Source organism: Sminthopsis crassicaudata, chromosome 1 (genome assembly GCF_048593235.1).
Source record: "Sminthopsis crassicaudata isolate SCR6 chromosome 1, ASM4859323v1, whole genome shotgun sequence".
Lineage (NCBI taxonomy): Eukaryota > Metazoa > Chordata > Mammalia > Dasyuromorphia > Dasyuridae > Sminthopsis > Sminthopsis crassicaudata.
The window spans coordinates 235,629,381-235,647,100 of NC_133617.1; the positions used below are offsets into that span (position 1 = coordinate 235,629,381).

Below are 17,720 nucleotides of genomic sequence, written 5' to 3' on the forward strand. Positions count from 1 at the left end.
AGAATATTCGAGTCAATGACTAACGCAGTCATGAGTTATAGTCATTTCAATACCACATGTGATGTTCTTGCTGTAGTAATAGCTTGTTTTTTACATGGGCGTTTAATCAGGGGGCCTGGTTGCCAAGCAAACTTGTGGAATTCTCTTTTCTAGAAAACTGTAATGACAGAGAAAATTCTAATCCTTTTGGCATAGTTTTAGTGTGATTTGAAATCAGGAAAAAGGGAAACCTTTTAACACCTTTTTAACACCTACTTTATGCCAGTGATTGTGCTAAGCACTTCACAAATATTCTATCCCCGTAACAAGTTTTTGAAGTAGGTGTTATTATTATTTCCATTTTATAGTTGAAGAATTTCTGTGAGCCAGGGCCACACAATTGCTGGATTTGAATTTAGATCTTCCTGACACCAGAATTAGCACTCTGCCATTATAATCCCTAATTCTATTTGTGGCAAAGGATAGAATAAATCAGATCCTGCTCTTAAAACAGAGCAAGCCTTAGTGGCATCCAACAATTTCATTGTGGCATCTTTTTGAAGGGAAGAAGGTATGTAATCTTACTATTGGGTCTATAGTTTTTTTCTACACACAGGCATCCAAGTTTAACTATTTAAATGGAAAAGTAGTTCTAGTAGCCCCATTGTTGATGAGGTGCTGGGCATAGGAGATAAGAAGAATCCCAGCCAAACCTCTTCAGTTTCTTCTTTGAGTCTTCCCTGAATATTATTATTTGAGGGCCTTAATGACCCTAAATTAGGATAACTCATTGCAGCCACTGGAACAAAGTTTTTCTGAGTTCAAGGAGTTTAACAATGAGGGGGAAACTTGATTGGATTTTCTTAATCTTTTCAATTCTTAGCCTTTTCAAAGGAATAGTGGTATGGTGATCTAGCATCCACATGAGGGAAGGAAAAAGGAAGGAAATACATGTGCAAGAACAATGTATTCAGAAGAAATTTATTAAAGGCTATTCTTTACAGCTGCCTGTCAGAAGGGGGGAAGGAAAAAAAAAAAGGACAGGAGATGCTATAGCTCTCCAAGTCTGTGCATAGATTGGGTGATATTCAATCAGTTAGGTCCAACTCTTTATCACCCCATTTGGGGTTTTATTGGTAGACTAGGTTGATTTATTATTTATTTTCCAGTTTATTTGACAGAGGAGGAAACTGAGGCAAACAGGATTAAGTGACTCACCCAGAATTACACAAATTGTAAGTATCTGAGGCCAGATTTGAACTCAAAAGATGAGTATTCTTGATTCCAGGTCTGGCATTCTGCGCACTATGGTATCACCTAGATTGGGGTAATATAATAGTGCAATAGTTCCTGACACAGCTTCTTGGGTTTCCATATTTTGTATAGGAAAAATCTCAGTTCTTACTGATGTTAAAGGTAATCTTGACTTCAGGGATGCCCCAAGGGTAGAGGGGAAGGAGTTCCAGGCAAACTGCTCCCATGATGGTGACTGGGACAGGGGAGGTGGTAAGGTATAATCTGCTACATGAACTTCCACATTTATGCTTTGAGGTTTGAGGGCAATGAGAATGTGAGAGTTGAATGTTTCCTGATTTAGATAAGGTAACAAAGGGAATTCGAGGGTTTTGTCCACAATTCCAAGTACTATAGGGAAGCATGAGTCACTTATCTAAGAAGTTGTAATCGCTGAAAAAGGGATAGATCATCTTGGCTGGTTTTAGGAACAAAAGCAAAACCAAAAAGCAGATACTAGCCAGCAGATGTGGGTATGAATCTTCCCAAAAAGTTGTCTCTTTAATTAACCAGCTGGCACCAGAATCACTGTGGATTATTCTCTCAAAGTAAAGAGATTTATGGGAAGGTTAAGGCTTTTTCCTCAAGATTACACAGGCACATCACTACCTTGGAATGCATTGGACAGGAGAAAACTTTCTTAAGGATTCTTATTGTTATTATTGTTGTCTTGTTCTCCAAGAAGTCCTTTGGTTTCAGGGAGGAAATGCCATGACAAACAAGTGAGTCAGACTTAAGGGAGGGAGGGCTGTACAAGGTCACCTGCCTCACTTTCCCCTCCAGAGCCACCTGGGTCCAGTGGCCAGATATAGAGCAGGACGACTGTATTAAGAAGAAAAAAACTTCAGCATACTAAGATGCAGTCTACCATATGCAGACATATGCTACTGAGAAAGCAATATTGACTCTTTCCAGTTTATAGAAAAAAATTGGAACTTGTATTTGCAAAAAAAAAAAAAAAATCCCCCCAAAGCAAACATATCCTTATATACATTCTTGACAGGGGTATTGAGATTAAACACCATTGCAGCGTTTCAAATTTTGTTATCTCTTCTACAGACTCTTAACCTGAAACTCTGCTTCCAGAAAAATTATTCCTCTTGTTTTTCTTTCCTTAAGAGGCAGCTGGGTGACTAGTGGATAGAGCCCTGGACCTAGAGTCAGGAAGACTGGATTCAATTTTGTTCACAGACATTTACTAGTTATGTAATCCTGAGTAAGTCACCCAGTTTGTCTTACTCCACCAGAGAAAGAAATGACAAAGTACCCCAGTGTCCTTGTCAAGGAAATCCCATGGACAGTAAGGTTCACAGGGTCACTAAGTGTCAGATAAGGCTGAAAAAGAGGCAGCTAAGTGGCATAATTAATAGTGTTGGGCAGGGGAGAGAGGAGGTGTCAGGAATATCTGAGTTTAAATCACATTCTCAGTTTCCTCATCTGTAAAATGGGGATAATAATTTTCTCTCTTCATAGGTTATTGTGAAGATCAAAGAGATAACTTAGGAAAAGGGTTTTGTAAATCTAAAGCACTATGTAACTGCTAGCAATTAATAATTAGTAATAATAGCTGAAACATTTATCTCATTAAAAAAATATTAATTGGATCCAGCACATTTGTTGACTTCTTTCTCTCTGTCTCTGTCTCTTTTCTCCTCTCTCTTTCTCTTACTCCTCTTTTTTTCTCTTTTCTCCTCTCTTCTCTCTCTCTGTTCTCTTTGTCTCCATCTCTCCTTTCCTCCCACCCTCCTTCTCTTTCTCTCTTCTTTCACTTCTCTTTCTTTCCATTCTCTTTCATTTTCTCTTCTTTTTCTTTCTCTCCTCTCTCTCCCTCACTCTGTTTCTTTTCTTCCCTTCCCCTACCTTTCTCTTTCTTCCTCACCCGTTTTTCTTTCTGCCTTCCCCTTCTTTCTTCCCCCTTTCTTTCCTCTAACTCCTTTTTCTTTTTCTCCTTTCCTTTCTCTTACTCTTTCTCCGCTCCCTCTCTCCTTCCTTTCCTTCCTCCATATGCTTTTCTCTCTCCCTCCCTTCCTCCCTTCATCCCTCCTATTCTCTCTCTCTCTCTTCTTTCCTCTTCTCAATCAATTAATTAATTAGATTCTCTTTTACAAATCCTTTTACACACTTGTAAGATGGAAGTCTTGGATTTGATAACTTCAAAAGCTTCTTTTGGCTCTCAATCTATGATTCTATGATTTTATGAATGGAATAATTTGTGGCAAGATTAGTTAGCACTGATGTTTTATCTGTCAAGTTAAACCAAAATAATTGTTTTCTTCAATATTCTTTATGAAGATATAATTTCTTTATGAAGATATAACCACCTAGAAGGCAGAAGCCTTCTCATATGCATGTGTAGAAGACATCTCAAGGGAAAAAAAGTTATGTTCTAATTGTCTGTTTTTTAATATGTGTTCCTTTTTATTATGATACTACTATTCCTAAAACACAAGTCTGAGCACAACCTCCACCCCTTACTCAAAAGTCTTCAATGGCTTCCTTTTACTTCTAGGAGATAATACAAAGTCCTCAGCATGAGATAAAAAGCTCTCCAACATCTACTCCCTACCTACCTTTCCAAACTTCTTTTTATACCCTTCATTCACTCTCCATTTCAAGCAATTAGAAGTCTGCCAGTAGTTCCCTCTACATTCTGCTTCAGCTTCCATGCCTGTGTCTTTGTACAATTAGTGCCCTCATTTTGAAATGTACACCTTCTCACCTTTACCTCACAGAATCCCTTCACAGCACAGCTCACATGAAGCCTTTCCGGACCTCCCAGGTGTTAAATGTTTTTGTTTTTTTTTCCTCTGCTGCTGTTGCTTTGATTTTTATTGTATTTAGTTACAGGAGAATGAAAATTCTTTAAGGACAGGACTTATTTTATTTTTATCTTTGTATCTCCTGCACCTAACAGACTTTTCCCCCCAACCAGACTTGTAATTTCAGTGTTGCAAGGAATTTCTTTTATCAATGCAGTTTGGAGCTATTGGGCAACTTTTAGTCTTAGAGAATGGTCTAGGGACCAGAACAGCTAGGTGAAGTATCTAGGTTGTAGCCAGTATGTGTCAAATGTAGGGCTCTTGACTCCATGCTTTCCGAATCCAGCACTCCATCTACTAAGCAGAGCTACTCAGTATGTATTGTTCAGTTATTTCAGTCATGTTCTATTCCTTGTGACCTTTTGTGGGTTTTTCTCAGCAAAGATCCTAGAATGGTTTATCATTTTTTTTTTCTCCAACTCATTTTACAGATGAGGAAACTGAGGCAATAAGTATTAAGTGACTTGCTCAGGGTCAAGCCAGATTTAAGTCAGGAAAATGAGTCTTTATGATTCTAACTCTGTAGTTTATCCACCACCCACCTACCTGCCCCCCTTCTCAGTGCACAGTAGGTACTTAATAATTAGATTATCAACTGAACTGATTGCCCCGAAGCCCTCATTAGCAACATAGTCTAACTAAGCAAGAGATAACTAAATGATTCCTATACAAATAAAGGTAATCTTAGCTGGACATTGACTAGTTTCAGACTAGATTTAGAAGAGAGCTTTTCTCCATCAGATTTTGAGTTCAGTTTGCTGACTTAATGATTTAAAACTTATTCTTAGTGACTTGTGAATGTAGGATCATTCCTTCTAGATTACTGACCAAATTAAAATTTAGCACACTTCATTACACCTGTAAACATTTTCTGCATAATTAAAAATGCAAAAATGGGTGAATTTTGGTGAGACCTAGATTCTCTTTTTTGTTGGTAACATGGGTTGTGATTATTTGTACATAGGTCCATAGCCTACAATGTGGGCTTGTCATGGTGACTCAAGGATGTCCTGGAATCATTTGATGAAGGGGAGTCACAGTGACTGTGCTTTCTAGATTGTTGGGGAATCATCCAGTTTATAAAACTACTGTCTGACAAACAGGAAATTCTGGCAAAAGCCCTGGTTTATTTCACAATGGAGAGCCACTGAAAAGGCCAAACATAGTTAAAAGGCAGTCAGCAATTCCTTTTTCTCATTTTGGCCTTTTTTTTTTTTTTTTTTTTTCCTGTGTTTTGGGGGAAGTGGAGGGGCAGTATTTGAGGATCTCACTTCAAGGAGAAGCTGAAGTTTAGGGGTGGGGAAAATTATGCTTAAATTCAAAACTGCTAAGGAGCAATAGAAAGTGTAATCACAGTAGAACAATATTATATTCAAGTATAATGAAGATGATAATGTTGAGGAAGTTGTCAGTAATAACCAACACTTATATAAATTTTTAGGGATTACAAAGCACTTTACACATGGTATCTCACTGGATCCTCACAACAACCCTATGAGGTAGGTATTATTATGCCCAATTTATGGATGAGGAAACTGAGGTGAACCCATGCATCCAAAGTCATATAATTGATGTTGTTTTCAAACTTAGTTTTTTTTTTTTTTTTTTCTGATTTCAAGCTCAGGATTTTATTCACTTTGCAACTTATATCTATTCTTCAGGTTTTATTAATGTTCTAAAACAATTTATATATTTAATACCAGGTTTAGATTATCCACACAAATTATATGCTGCTAAAACAAAAACAGCTTCTAATTTTTTTTAAAGCAAATACAAACTGTTTAATATATTTATTTTAATTTTAACATGGAAAATGGACAACAAGATACTCTATTGCTCAATTGTGTTCAATTCTTCATGACCCCATTTGGGCCTTTCTTGGCAAAGATATTGAAGTTGTCTGTCATTTCCTTCTCCAGTTCATTTTACAGATGAAGAAACTGAGGAAAATAGGATTGAATGACTTTCATAGGATCATACAGCTAATAAGTGCTTGAGACCATATTTGAACTCAGGTCTTCCCAATTCCTTCCCAGCATTCTATCCACTGTGCCATTTACCTACCCATCTATTATCCATCTTTCTAGATAACTATTTATCTCTTTATCAATGTGTATAGGACTTATTATTATGAATTCTCAGGATAAAGAGTTGACTCAATTATTACGTTAATCAGTATGTAAAATATATTTTTTTTTTACCTGTTTCTGAAGGAATAATAGACTCCAACCTTTAAGAACAAGCTTTGGTAAGGTGATTCATGTGGACATCTTGTCTGGTACAGACAATATCAAATAGAAGTTCCTCTAAGCTAAATATAGTATCCTTTCAAACTTCCTCAATAGCTAAAAGAGTTCCAGTTAAATTGTTTTAAATTTCTATGTTCTCTTTTAAACCTTAAAATTTGTTCTAGATTTTTATCCACTTGTTTAATTATACATGTCAAGGACGGCAAATCTGAATACATATAGTTAGGTTTGTTATTCTTTTTTCCTTTATCATTTGGCCCTTCTTGGATCAGGATTCATATTTCTCATGATGTTATTTTGGTCCCTATTGCATATTAGAATCATAGAATTTCAAGCTGGAAAAAACCTAGAGATCATTTAGTACAACTCTGACATTTTATAGCTGAGGAAACTTAAGCCCAGAGAGATGATATAATTTGCTCTGAGTTTCACAGCTCGACGGTCAGTAACAGAGAAAGGACTGGAAACCTGAATCTCATAACTTCCAGAGCAATACACTGAGACATCATGTTGTTTCTCACTTATAGAGTTCTGCAAAATTGGTTCTGCTGCAAAATTGGTTGTGCTCATAAGGACTACCTGCTGTAAGTACTAATTGATACAAATTTTAAGGGTCATTTTATACCTTTAAAAATTGAAATGCATCAATTAATTGCTGTGCACAGTGGGTAGAGTACTAGGCTCTAGAGTCAGGAAACATCTTCCTGAGTTCAAATCTGGCTTCAGATATTTATTAGCTATATGGGCTATCTGGGGTTGTTTCAGTTTCCTTATTTGTAAAATGAACAGGAGAAGGAAATGGCAAACTACTGCAGTATATCTGCCAAGAAAACTCCTTATAGGGTCACAAAGAGTCAGACATGACTGAAAAATGTTTAAACACACATTTAAATACTTAGAGATTATACAACAAATGGATAAATCACCATTTCCTTCATACAGATCCATGACCTGGGAACCAAAGCATAACATTAACAAGAAAGCTAAAGACACTTTTAAACTACAGAAATATCTTTAATATTTCCTACATTCAAATGATGGAAAGCTTACTTTTGTATGTATATGAAAATAGGCACTGATTATGAGGCAATTAGACACCATTGATAATTAAGTACATTTAATATAATTAAGTGCATTTAACATAAGTCCCCAAAAAACAACTTTAAAATAACACAGAACCCAATTCCTTTCTTGGAATCAATTAGTATATCCCATGCACAGGTAGAGATTTACTAAATTAATAACATTTAGGCATAACTTATATAAGCATAGTAGTAACAACACATCTTACTTTTAAATTGCATCTTATTCTAGGCCCTCAAAGTCTATTGCATAAAGCAAAGTGATATTAGTTTTACATTCCTCAATAGAAGTTCTAGATTCCTCAGTAAATAAAATCTCCTTCTGTCCTGGGAAAGATTTTCCAAAGGGTAGAACTCAATTTAAAGTTCAAGGGAACAAGCTTGAATTTTGGATATTTTTGCAATTTCCCTGAATCAAAGTTAAAGTGACTTTTCAAAGGATGATAGATTTTGAACTGGGAGGGGCTTTACGGAAACTTAAAGAGTTATCCCATTCCAACTCCCTCATTTTACAAATGATTGTTATCTATCCAAGATCATGTGTCAGAATTGGAATTTGAATCCAGTTTTTCTTATTCCAAATCTACTCTTCTTTCCACTATTCTACACTGTTTCCTTCTGAAATGTTCATTTTGCCTCCTCCCATATCTTAATCAAAGATGGCATATTGACATGAGGAATAACAAGAGGATTAACTCATAAAACACCAGCTGGTTTTTAGAGTCAAACACTCATGTCCTTGAGAAGCATTTGCATTCTTGACAAATAATATGGGTGCTCTTTGACAAGAGTACATTTATGTTTGCCATTCACCTGGTTCCTAATCAATATGGCTGTGATCCTAAAGTGGAAGAAAATATATTTGCAATGAAGTAAAAGATATCCTTTAGATGATAATATGCATATGTTTCTATACAAAAGAAAAGTGCAATTAATCAGTTAAATGTCAGACTTTAAGCCCCCTAAAGAGGGCAAACCTCATATGGCCTTAATTAGGGCTGGAAGCCCTGTCCACCTTAGAATTTGTTAACTGAATGACAAGGGGGTTTCTTTCCACTCCGTAAAGGTGCAAAACCACAGTGGAGTCTGCTTAACAGGCCAGTGGTAAACCCTGTTGTAAGTGAGAGTGAAGGCGTCTGGGAGTTGCTCCATACCTCCAACCTAGGGTAACCTGAAAGCCCTAGGATAGTCCAGAGAACCGCCCTGTAGACATTGTGAGCCAATTAAACAAAATACTTTCAAGAATGAAAGTCCAAAACTATTTGCAGAACAAATTTACTTCTTACTAATGTGGACAGGGCTTAGCCACCGTGAAGTACCCACTGAATTAGCTCTTCCTGTGTGTTTCCTTACTTCGGAGGAGACGTAAAATGCGTTCATTTTTGGTTAGTTCTGCTGGTAGCTCATTTGCCTGAAAGAAGAAATACAGTGGTAAGAAAACTCCAACTCAGTTGCCAGTGTTGTGCATCTTGATATAGATAGATGCCCCCACAATCTCCCTTCCATTGATCTGAAATTCCTATTTTATTTACTTAATGTGTCTCCTTAACTCCAGTCCTGTCCAAATTGTAAATCATTGTACTCAAATTGTACTATAATCTGTGGTCTATAGTTCAATAACACAGATTGATTTTATAGTGTTAGGAGGCAATGTGGTTTGGTGGAAAAGTTCTTAGATTGACACCTGAAAGATTTGGGTGTCAGTTGTGGCTGTATTGAATTACTGGTTAAATCACAGGCAAATTACTAAACAACTCTCAATAATAGTCTTCTCTTTATTAACCTCAGGATAGTATGGGGATCATATGAGCTTATGAATAAGCATGCTCCATCTAATACTGTCAAAAGATATTAACAGCAAAGAAACCAAAAAATGTTAAACAGAGTGATGTTCTGGGGTAGATCAATATTATAAATGGGTGATTTGTTAAAGAAAATGACAGCATGATAATGTGATTCTACAGCAGGGGTTGATTCTAATGTATTGATAAAATTCTTGCAAAGTACATTGGTTGGGGCAAACTCACAAGGATATGTTACTTCCAAAAATATAAAGCATTATAATTTACAAAGAGTTATTTTACAAGGCATTTAAATTGTACTTTTCTATGAGTCAAATCATTGAGTCAACAAGTATTTATCACCTAATCACTGGAAAACCAAAGAAAGATAAAAGACAGTTCCTGCTCTCAAAGAGTTCGTCTACTGGGAAATACAATATACAAACAACTCTGTAAAACAGGATATATGTATATTTATATATGTGCATATACAAAATAGCATATATGTACAACATAGACATATATGTATGTACATAATTCATGTGTGTGTGTATCTACACAAAGCTATAAAATGTATGCCAAATAATTTGTGTTATACATGTATACATGCAAATATATGTATGTGTTTATATATTATACACATTTTTAAAATTTTCTTTTATTATTCAGGACTCAACCATTCATCTTGCAAATTTTGGTTAATTAAAAGTCTGCATTCTGTTAATATTAACTTCATCTGACCAAAAGCTGTCCTAAGGGATATGAAAATTTACTTAAATCCTTAAAAATTCCTTAGATAAGAAGCCTGTGGAAGAATGTCAACTGTCCTTGACTCCTGATACATAATCCTTCATCTGTCTATCTGTGAATTCTCTAAATTCATCTCTCTATACTTTAGTTTATCTATAGTTTGTTTGATGAGGTTTGTTTTGTCCTTAGGGGGTTGTTTTGGTTGTTTGTTTCCTTTTATGACATTTAAAGGAAGTATGGGATTTTGGATCTATCTTCTTTTTAACTTTTATGGCCTAAAACAAATGTACAAGATTACAATGTGCAAAAGAATGATTTCTTCATTATTCTGACATCATTTTGCCCATAAGAAATCTTATCAGAATTCTCAAGGTCAGGTTTTCTCTGAGGTCTGAAACTAAGCTTTTGCGTAAGAACAATACCATTAGAATTTCTATGTTGTGGTAAGCATATATTTGGCAACAGTTACCCATGATATGAACTCAAAGAGAAGATATTTTTCCCAAAACAATTACAAAAAGCTCCATAATATATCTTTAACTTGTTCATTAATTTAGGTAACTAAATAGAGGCTACTTAATGACAATCAACATGGGGGGAAAAGATTAAATTCTTGTCCTGTTGGAGAAGAGTGTAGAGAAGCTTGAGTTCCTCTAAATAGCTATAATTATCTGTATTTTTTCTGTTTCCTCAGGAAATACAGGGGAACTAGGATCCATCTCTCCACTTAAATGTCATTTCACTATTCTCCCTTGGTTTTTCCCCTACCTCTTTATACTTCAAAAACTAAATTCCCGGCCCCCCCCCCCAAAAAAAAAAAAAAAAAAACCCAGACAAAAAAGTTCTTTGATTTTTTTTTTTTTAAAACCAGTTCCTCCTCCTCCTAATCACTACTCATTTGCTCATATCCTTTGCTGGATTTTTATATTTGTCACAACTACTAACTGTGTGTCTTCCTCAAAGATCTGTCCTGGATTTTTTTCTTTTTTCTTCTATGAGACAGCTAAATGAGGCAGTGGATAAAATGTTGGGTATGGAGTCAGGAAGACCTGAGTTCACATGTATCTCAGACACTTATTAACCATGTAACTTGAGCAAGTCATTTAACCTAACTGTTTCAGTTTTCCCAACTGTAAAATGGTGGTAACTAATAACACCTATCTCCCAGAGTTTTTATGAAGAACAAATGAAATAGTATTTATAATACACTTAGCCTGGTACATAATAGTTGCTTAATAAATTATTATTTCCTTCCTTCTATATTTTCTCATTTGGTGATTTAATCAGCTCCCATGGGTTCAATGAACAGTAATGTAAATGCTTTCCAAATCTAGCCCAAATTTCCCTCCTGAGTTCCAATCCAAGATCACTAACGACCTGTTGAATACACAGAAATTAATGTGCTATAGGAATTTTTCTCAGAATATCCAAAATATATCTCATTACATTCTACTAAACCACTCTCTCAATCCGTTCCTCTTACAGACTTCCCTAGTACTGTCAAAAGTACCACCATCCTTTTAATTACTCAGGTTTGTTCTCACTCTCAGGCTCCACTTATATCCAATCAATTGCCAAATCTTGTTTCTACCTTTATTTCTTTCAGATATCTTCTCTCTACTTATACATGTACTACTTTAATTCAGATGCTCATCATGTCTTCCTTGAATTGTTGCAACAGCTTCTTATATACTAGTTATGTGACCATAGGCAGTTAGTTGGATGGCTCAGTGGATAGAACACCTTGTTGAAAACACCTGGTTCAAATCCAACCTGAGATGAATCTTCCAGATTACCCCAAGGACTCAGAAGCCAATGCAAGATGAAAATTAAATGTTGGTGGATGATTTATATCCAATATGAGTCTCTGCTCAGCTACTTCAAGGAATTAAAGACACAGTAAAATGGTTTACCTTATTTCTCAGGGCAGGGTCTGCTCCTGCTTCCAGGAGCAAAGCGACTGCTCTGATATTACCGCTGAGCACTGCAGCATGGAGAGCTGTTGTTCCATTCTAGGAGAAAAATTTGTGGTGTTAGTCGAAACCATAGTTTAAGTATTGATTATAAACATAGAATTTGAAGAATAAGATTGCCTTATTTTCCTTAGATTTCTCCCCCTCTTTTTTTCAAAGCCTTCCTAATGCCTAAAATCAACTTCTTTGCCTTATACATGGGAACTGTTCAGTAAATGATTATAGATTGACGGCAAAGGCAGAGATAGAAAAATTATGAGAAGTAGACACAAGAGCTGAAAAGCCCAGACATCTGAGGACATTTGGTTTAGTGGGAAATAGCCCTTCATATCTTAGTTGCCCCTGAGGAAAATATAATACAGTTTCTTAAATGGTATTTATAATTTTTAATATCAAGCCAGCAAGATTTCACTGTACTTAATATGCTTTAAGAAAACAAGGGAAGTGTATGATAATTTTAGAAAAATTTCCCCATGAAATGTTTTTGTCTTACAGCAACAAGATTATACGATGATCACTTCTGATGAATGTGACTTTCCTACAATGAGATGATTGATGCCAGTTCCAATGGTCTTGTGCTGAAGAGAGCCATCTACACCCAGAGAGAGGACTGTGGGAACTGAGTGGGGCTCACAATTAGCATTTTCCTTCTTTTTGTTGTTGTTTGCTTGCATTTTGTTTGTTCTCATTTTTTTTTCTGGTTATGTGGCAAGATAATTGTACAAATATGTATGCATATATTGGACTTAACATATATTAACATATATTTCTACCATGTTTAACATATATTGGACAACTTGCCATGTAGGGGAGGAAGTGGGGGAAGGACTAATGTTGAAGAACTGTCCATGCATATGTTTTGAAAAAAAAAAAACTTAATAAAGGAAAAAGGGGAAAAGAAAAAAAAAATGTTTTAGTTTTTAATGAAGTCCTTAACATCCAGCATGGCTCATTCAGAGGGACAAAATTTAAATAATAGCAACAATAATAATAGCGTGTTATTGAGTCATTTCAATTGTGTCTGACTCTTCATGATTCTTTTTTGGAGTTTTCTTGGCAAAGGGTATTAGAGTGGTTTGCTATTTCCTTCTTCAGTTCATTTTACAGATGAGAAAATTGAGGCAAATAGAGGTTAAGTGACTTACTCAGGGTCACACAACTAGTAAGTGCCTGAGGCTGAATCTGAACTCACAAAAATGAATCTTCTTGATTCCAAGCTCTATCCAGTATGCCATCTAGCTACTATATTATAATAGCCACCAGCATTTATAAAGCACTCTAAGATTTGAAAAACACTGTCTAAATATTATCTTATTTGATCTTCAAAAAAATCCTTGAGGGAGGTACCCCATTTTGCACTTAAGGAAACTGAGACTGAGAGAGGTTAAGTGACTTGTCCAGCATCACACAGCTAAGTAAATTTCTGAGGTGGTATTTGAACTGGTCTTCCTGACTCCAAGGCTAGCTCTTTATCCACTGCCCCATCTAGCTGTTTTATTGTTTTGTATGCTAATTTTGACTTTGGAGGACAACCAAAGATAATACCTTTTTTTTTTTTTTTTAAACTTCAAATGATGAAAAGGATGGAGGAGAAAAATATTTATAAGAATAGATCTACCTTTCTGGAGAAGATTCATAAACGAATGGGATTATCAGCAACATGACTATTAACTTCTTAATGAAACCATTTAAAACCATTTAATTTCTAAATAATTTGAGTTTTGTCTTTTGGGAGATTTGGGTGGTTGCTTTGTCGTTTTCTGGAAAACATGGTATTGGAATTCCCTGGTCAACTTCTTCCCCTTCCCCTTCTCTCTCCTCTTCTTAATGTATTTTATTTTTCCCCCCAAACATATGTAAATATAGTTTTTAACATTCACCTTAGCAAACTCTTGTGTTCCAAATTTTTCTCTCTTTCCTCTCCTCTTCCCCTCCCCAAGACAGCAAGTAATCTGATATAAGTTAACATGTATAATTATTCTAAATATACTTTTTCTTCTTGTGATTCTGCTGTCTTTATGTTTGCCCAAGTCCTGAAAAATATTTGTGTGTGCTAGGGAGGTAAAAAAAAATTCTACCAAAATATACTCAAAGCTTCCAAAACTAATTTTTTTTTTTTCCATTTTAACCTCCTTTCATTGCAGATGACTTAACTTCCTTTTTTCAGATCTTACCTTTAGAAGGCCAAGGGTGGGAGAGAACTTCAGAAGTTCCTCGATGACATCATTATACCCTTTATTGGCAGCTTTCAATAATGCTGTTGTACCATCCTTAAGGGAGGGAGAGAGGCAGACAGAGGTTGATTATGAGAGGAGTGGATTAATTCATATCTGGATGATAGAAGAATACAGAATATGCAAGGAGTATGTTAACTATCAGGGAATGATTTTTGGTATGCAAGTTGTGTAGACTTAAAATGTTGATACTAGATAATCTTCCAATATAGCCATGATTAAGCACATTAAATGCTGACAAAACTATAGATGCCCCCTCCCCAATGCTCTCTTATTTGTGATGTAATCTCTTATAATAAAATCTATAAAAACTGTGTATCTTTACTAATTCTTCAGCCCTCCTACCAGGAGCTTTCACTTTCCCTTATCTCACGGTGGGATTGCTCATTCTCATGAGGATTAATAAACAATCTTTCTGCTTTGTACTTTGAGTGATCTCTGAGTAGTCATTTTGGGTAGGGGTCTTCCACATCCCACACAACAGGATGGGGGGAACATTTAAAAAGAGCTATTGTGCTTTAAAGAAAGGACCAGAGGAGGAAACCCAAGAAACACTCTGGAGACCTGTAGGAAAAGAAGTCAGCATACTACAAGCTCTCTGGTGAATGGCCATACCTTGAGGAGTCCTACTCAAAAAGGTAGCAAGGAAAAGTCTTTACAAGCCCACTGTGACAGTGGGAAATAGATGTGATGACCTGAGACAGAGGATAACCGTTTCCTTTTACTTTGGGGACCAGAATACCTAGAGGGGTGATCCCCCACTCCTATAGTCTGGGAAACACCAGGTGAAGAAAGGTAGGTTGGAGACAATTGAGGTTTCTGATATCTACCATAGTAGCTGATTGCAGAAAGTTTTAAAGGTGGAACTATTAGGTTTCTTTTCTCTGTGTTAGAGTTTTGCATATATCTGTTTGCATGTATCTCCCCAGGAAACTCTATAAAAAGAAAAGGACTGTCTTTTCACTCTTTTTGTATCTTTAGTACTTAGCACAATGTCTGGCATAGTAGGTGATTAACAAATATTGATTGATTGATATAGAGAAATAATCTTTTTAGATCACTGAAATTGAGAAATAGATTAGAATGTCAATGTAAATGATACGGGCTACAAGTCAAATTATTATGGATTATCATATGGTTAAATCACGTCCTTAGAAAAAAGCTGTAGAAAAGCAGAAAAATGAATTTTTACTTATGGCAAGAGTAAACTTTGAGTGCCATCTAGTGGCCTGATCTGAAAGAACACTTAGTAGATGCTGATGGTGAAGACCTTGGGAAATTTGACCCCAAATCACCACCTGAGGCCCACCTAGATATGAGAAATATACCTCTAGCCTTTTTTTTTTTTTTTTGTCAGAGCCTTTGATAGGGAAAAGTCAGTCAGGCAATAAACATTTATTAAGCTCCTACTATGTGCTAGGTACTGTGCTAAATGCTAGGGAATATAAGGAAAGGTAAAGAACATTTCTTGCTCTGGAGTAAAACACAAATAAAGAATTTCAGAAGGAACAGTTGGGCCAGGGATAGCATTGAGTTAGATATTGCAGGAAAATAGAAATTTGAGAAAAGAAAGTGCATTCCAGGTATGGGAAAGGCAGGCAGCTCAGAGATGGAATGGCAAGTTCAGGGATATCGGTCACCCAGATTGGCTGGAATGTGGTACACATAAAAGGGAATAAGTGCTATAGTATGTATGTTTGTATGTATGTATGTGTGTATGTAGTATATAGACTAGTGCCAGAATATGGAAAGTTCTAAATGCCCAACTGAGAACTTTGTCTTTTATCCTTGAGACAAGTAGTAGCCACTGGATAATTTTTGTTATACTTGTACTTTTTAGAAAGATTATTGTGTTAATAAATGGTCAAAGAATATGAACAGGCAATTTTCAGATAAAGAAATTAAAACCATTTCTAATCATATGAAAAAATGCTCTATATAACTGTTTTTCAGAGAAATGGAAATGAAGACAATTCAGAGGTACCACTTCACATCTCTCAGATTGGCTAAGATGACAGGAAAAGATAATGATAAATGTTGGAGGGGAGGTGGGAAAATTGGGACACTGATGCATTGTTGGTGGAGCTGTGAATGGATCCAACCATTCTGGAGAGCAATTTGGAACAATGTCCAAAAGTTTATCAAACTATGCATACCCTTAGATCCAATAGTGTCTCTATTGGGCTTATATCCCAAAGAGATCATAAAGAAGGGAAAGGGACCCACATGTGTAAAAATGTGTGTAGCAGCCCTTTTTGTAGTGGCAAGGAACTGAAAACTGAGTGGATGCCCATCAATTGGAGAATGGCTGAATAAGTTATAGGATATGAATGTTATGGGATATTATTGTTTTAAAAGAAATGATCAACAAATAGGATGATTTCAGAGAGGCCTGGAGGGATTTACATGAATGAATGCTGAGGGAAATGAGCAGAGCCAGAAGATCATTGTACATAGCAACAAGAAGATTATACAATGATCAATTCTGATGGACATGGCTCTTTTTAACAATGAGATGATTCAGGCCAGTTCCAATGATCTTGTGATAGAGAGAGCCATCTGCACGCAGAGAGAGAACTGTTGGGTCTGAGTGTGGTTCACAGCAAAGTATTTTTACTTTATTTTTGTTGTTTGCTTGTATTTGTTTTCTTTCTTATTTTTTCCTTTTTGATCTGATTTTTATTTTGCAGCATGATAAATGTGGAAATAGGTTTATAAGAACTGAGCAAGCTTAACATATATTGGATTACTTGCCATCTAGGGGAAGGAAGGGAGAAGAAAATTTGGAGCATAAGGTTTTGCAAGGATGAATGTTGAAAATTGTGCATGTGTGTTGAAAATAAAAAGCTTTAAAAAAGAAAAGAAGAATTATTGTGAGCTATCCAATTGGATAGATTGGAAAGGGGATAATCTAGAAACAAGGAGATCAGAGGAGATTGCTTTAATACAGATAGGCACTGAATTAGGATGGCAGATATAACATCCTATAAATATAACAGTGGAGAAAAGGAATGAATGAGAAAGATGTTATGGATGATATTATAACTTCTCAGATATGGTGGGATGAAGGAGAGGAAGAAATCTTATTTTCCTCCAATACTTTACCCTTAGTAACTGGTGGTCCTCCCAACAGAAACAGAACATTTAGGAAATTATGGGTTTAAGGGGAAAGATAATGAATTCTGCTTTGGACATGTTGAGTTTGAGATGCCAATGGATATTGAGATGGAAATGCCCAGCAGGCAGTTGGTGGATGTGAGATGTATAAATTTTGTAATCATCTCAGTGCAGCTAATATGTACCATTCATTCTGGGTTCCTGCAACTAGCTCTTATAGATAAGATTTTATGATTTAAATTTCTCCTTAAAGTGTGTTCATAATGTTACTTTGAGGGAGAAGATGACAATAAAACTTCTAGTTATGTCATTAATTGTCATTTTCCATCCTAATCTCCTGAAGGGTACAGAAATTTCAACAAAAGAGAAGGGTCTCCTCTGAGACTGAGAATTATGTCTTGCTAGCTATTTCCTCTTCATCTAGCTCTTCAGGGCCCAGAATA

The 17,720-nt window shown here is 35.9% G+C and overlaps 1 protein-coding gene across 4 annotated transcripts in view; it reads right to left on the minus strand.

The window, feature by feature from the left end:
• Positions 1–6,913: 6,913 nt before the first annotated feature.
• Positions 6,914–17,720, minus strand: part of ANKRD29 (ankyrin repeat domain 29) — a 57,283-nt gene continuing 46,476 nt past the window's right edge. For 3 of the 4 annotated variants that reach the window (XM_074276659.1, XM_074276641.1, XM_074276669.1), the window contains 3 exons: positions 14,101–14,196; positions 11,867–11,965; positions 6,914–8,833 (listed from right to left, as the gene is read on the minus strand). In XM_074276659.1, the coding sequence (XP_074132760.1) occupies positions 8,750–8,833; positions 11,867–11,965; positions 14,101–14,196 (279 nt within the window). In that variant the 3' untranslated portion in view covers positions 6,914–8,749. The remainder of the gene's footprint in view (positions 8,834–11,866; positions 11,966–14,100; positions 14,197–17,720) is intronic. The other variant, XM_074276649.1, reaches the window with a different exon arrangement.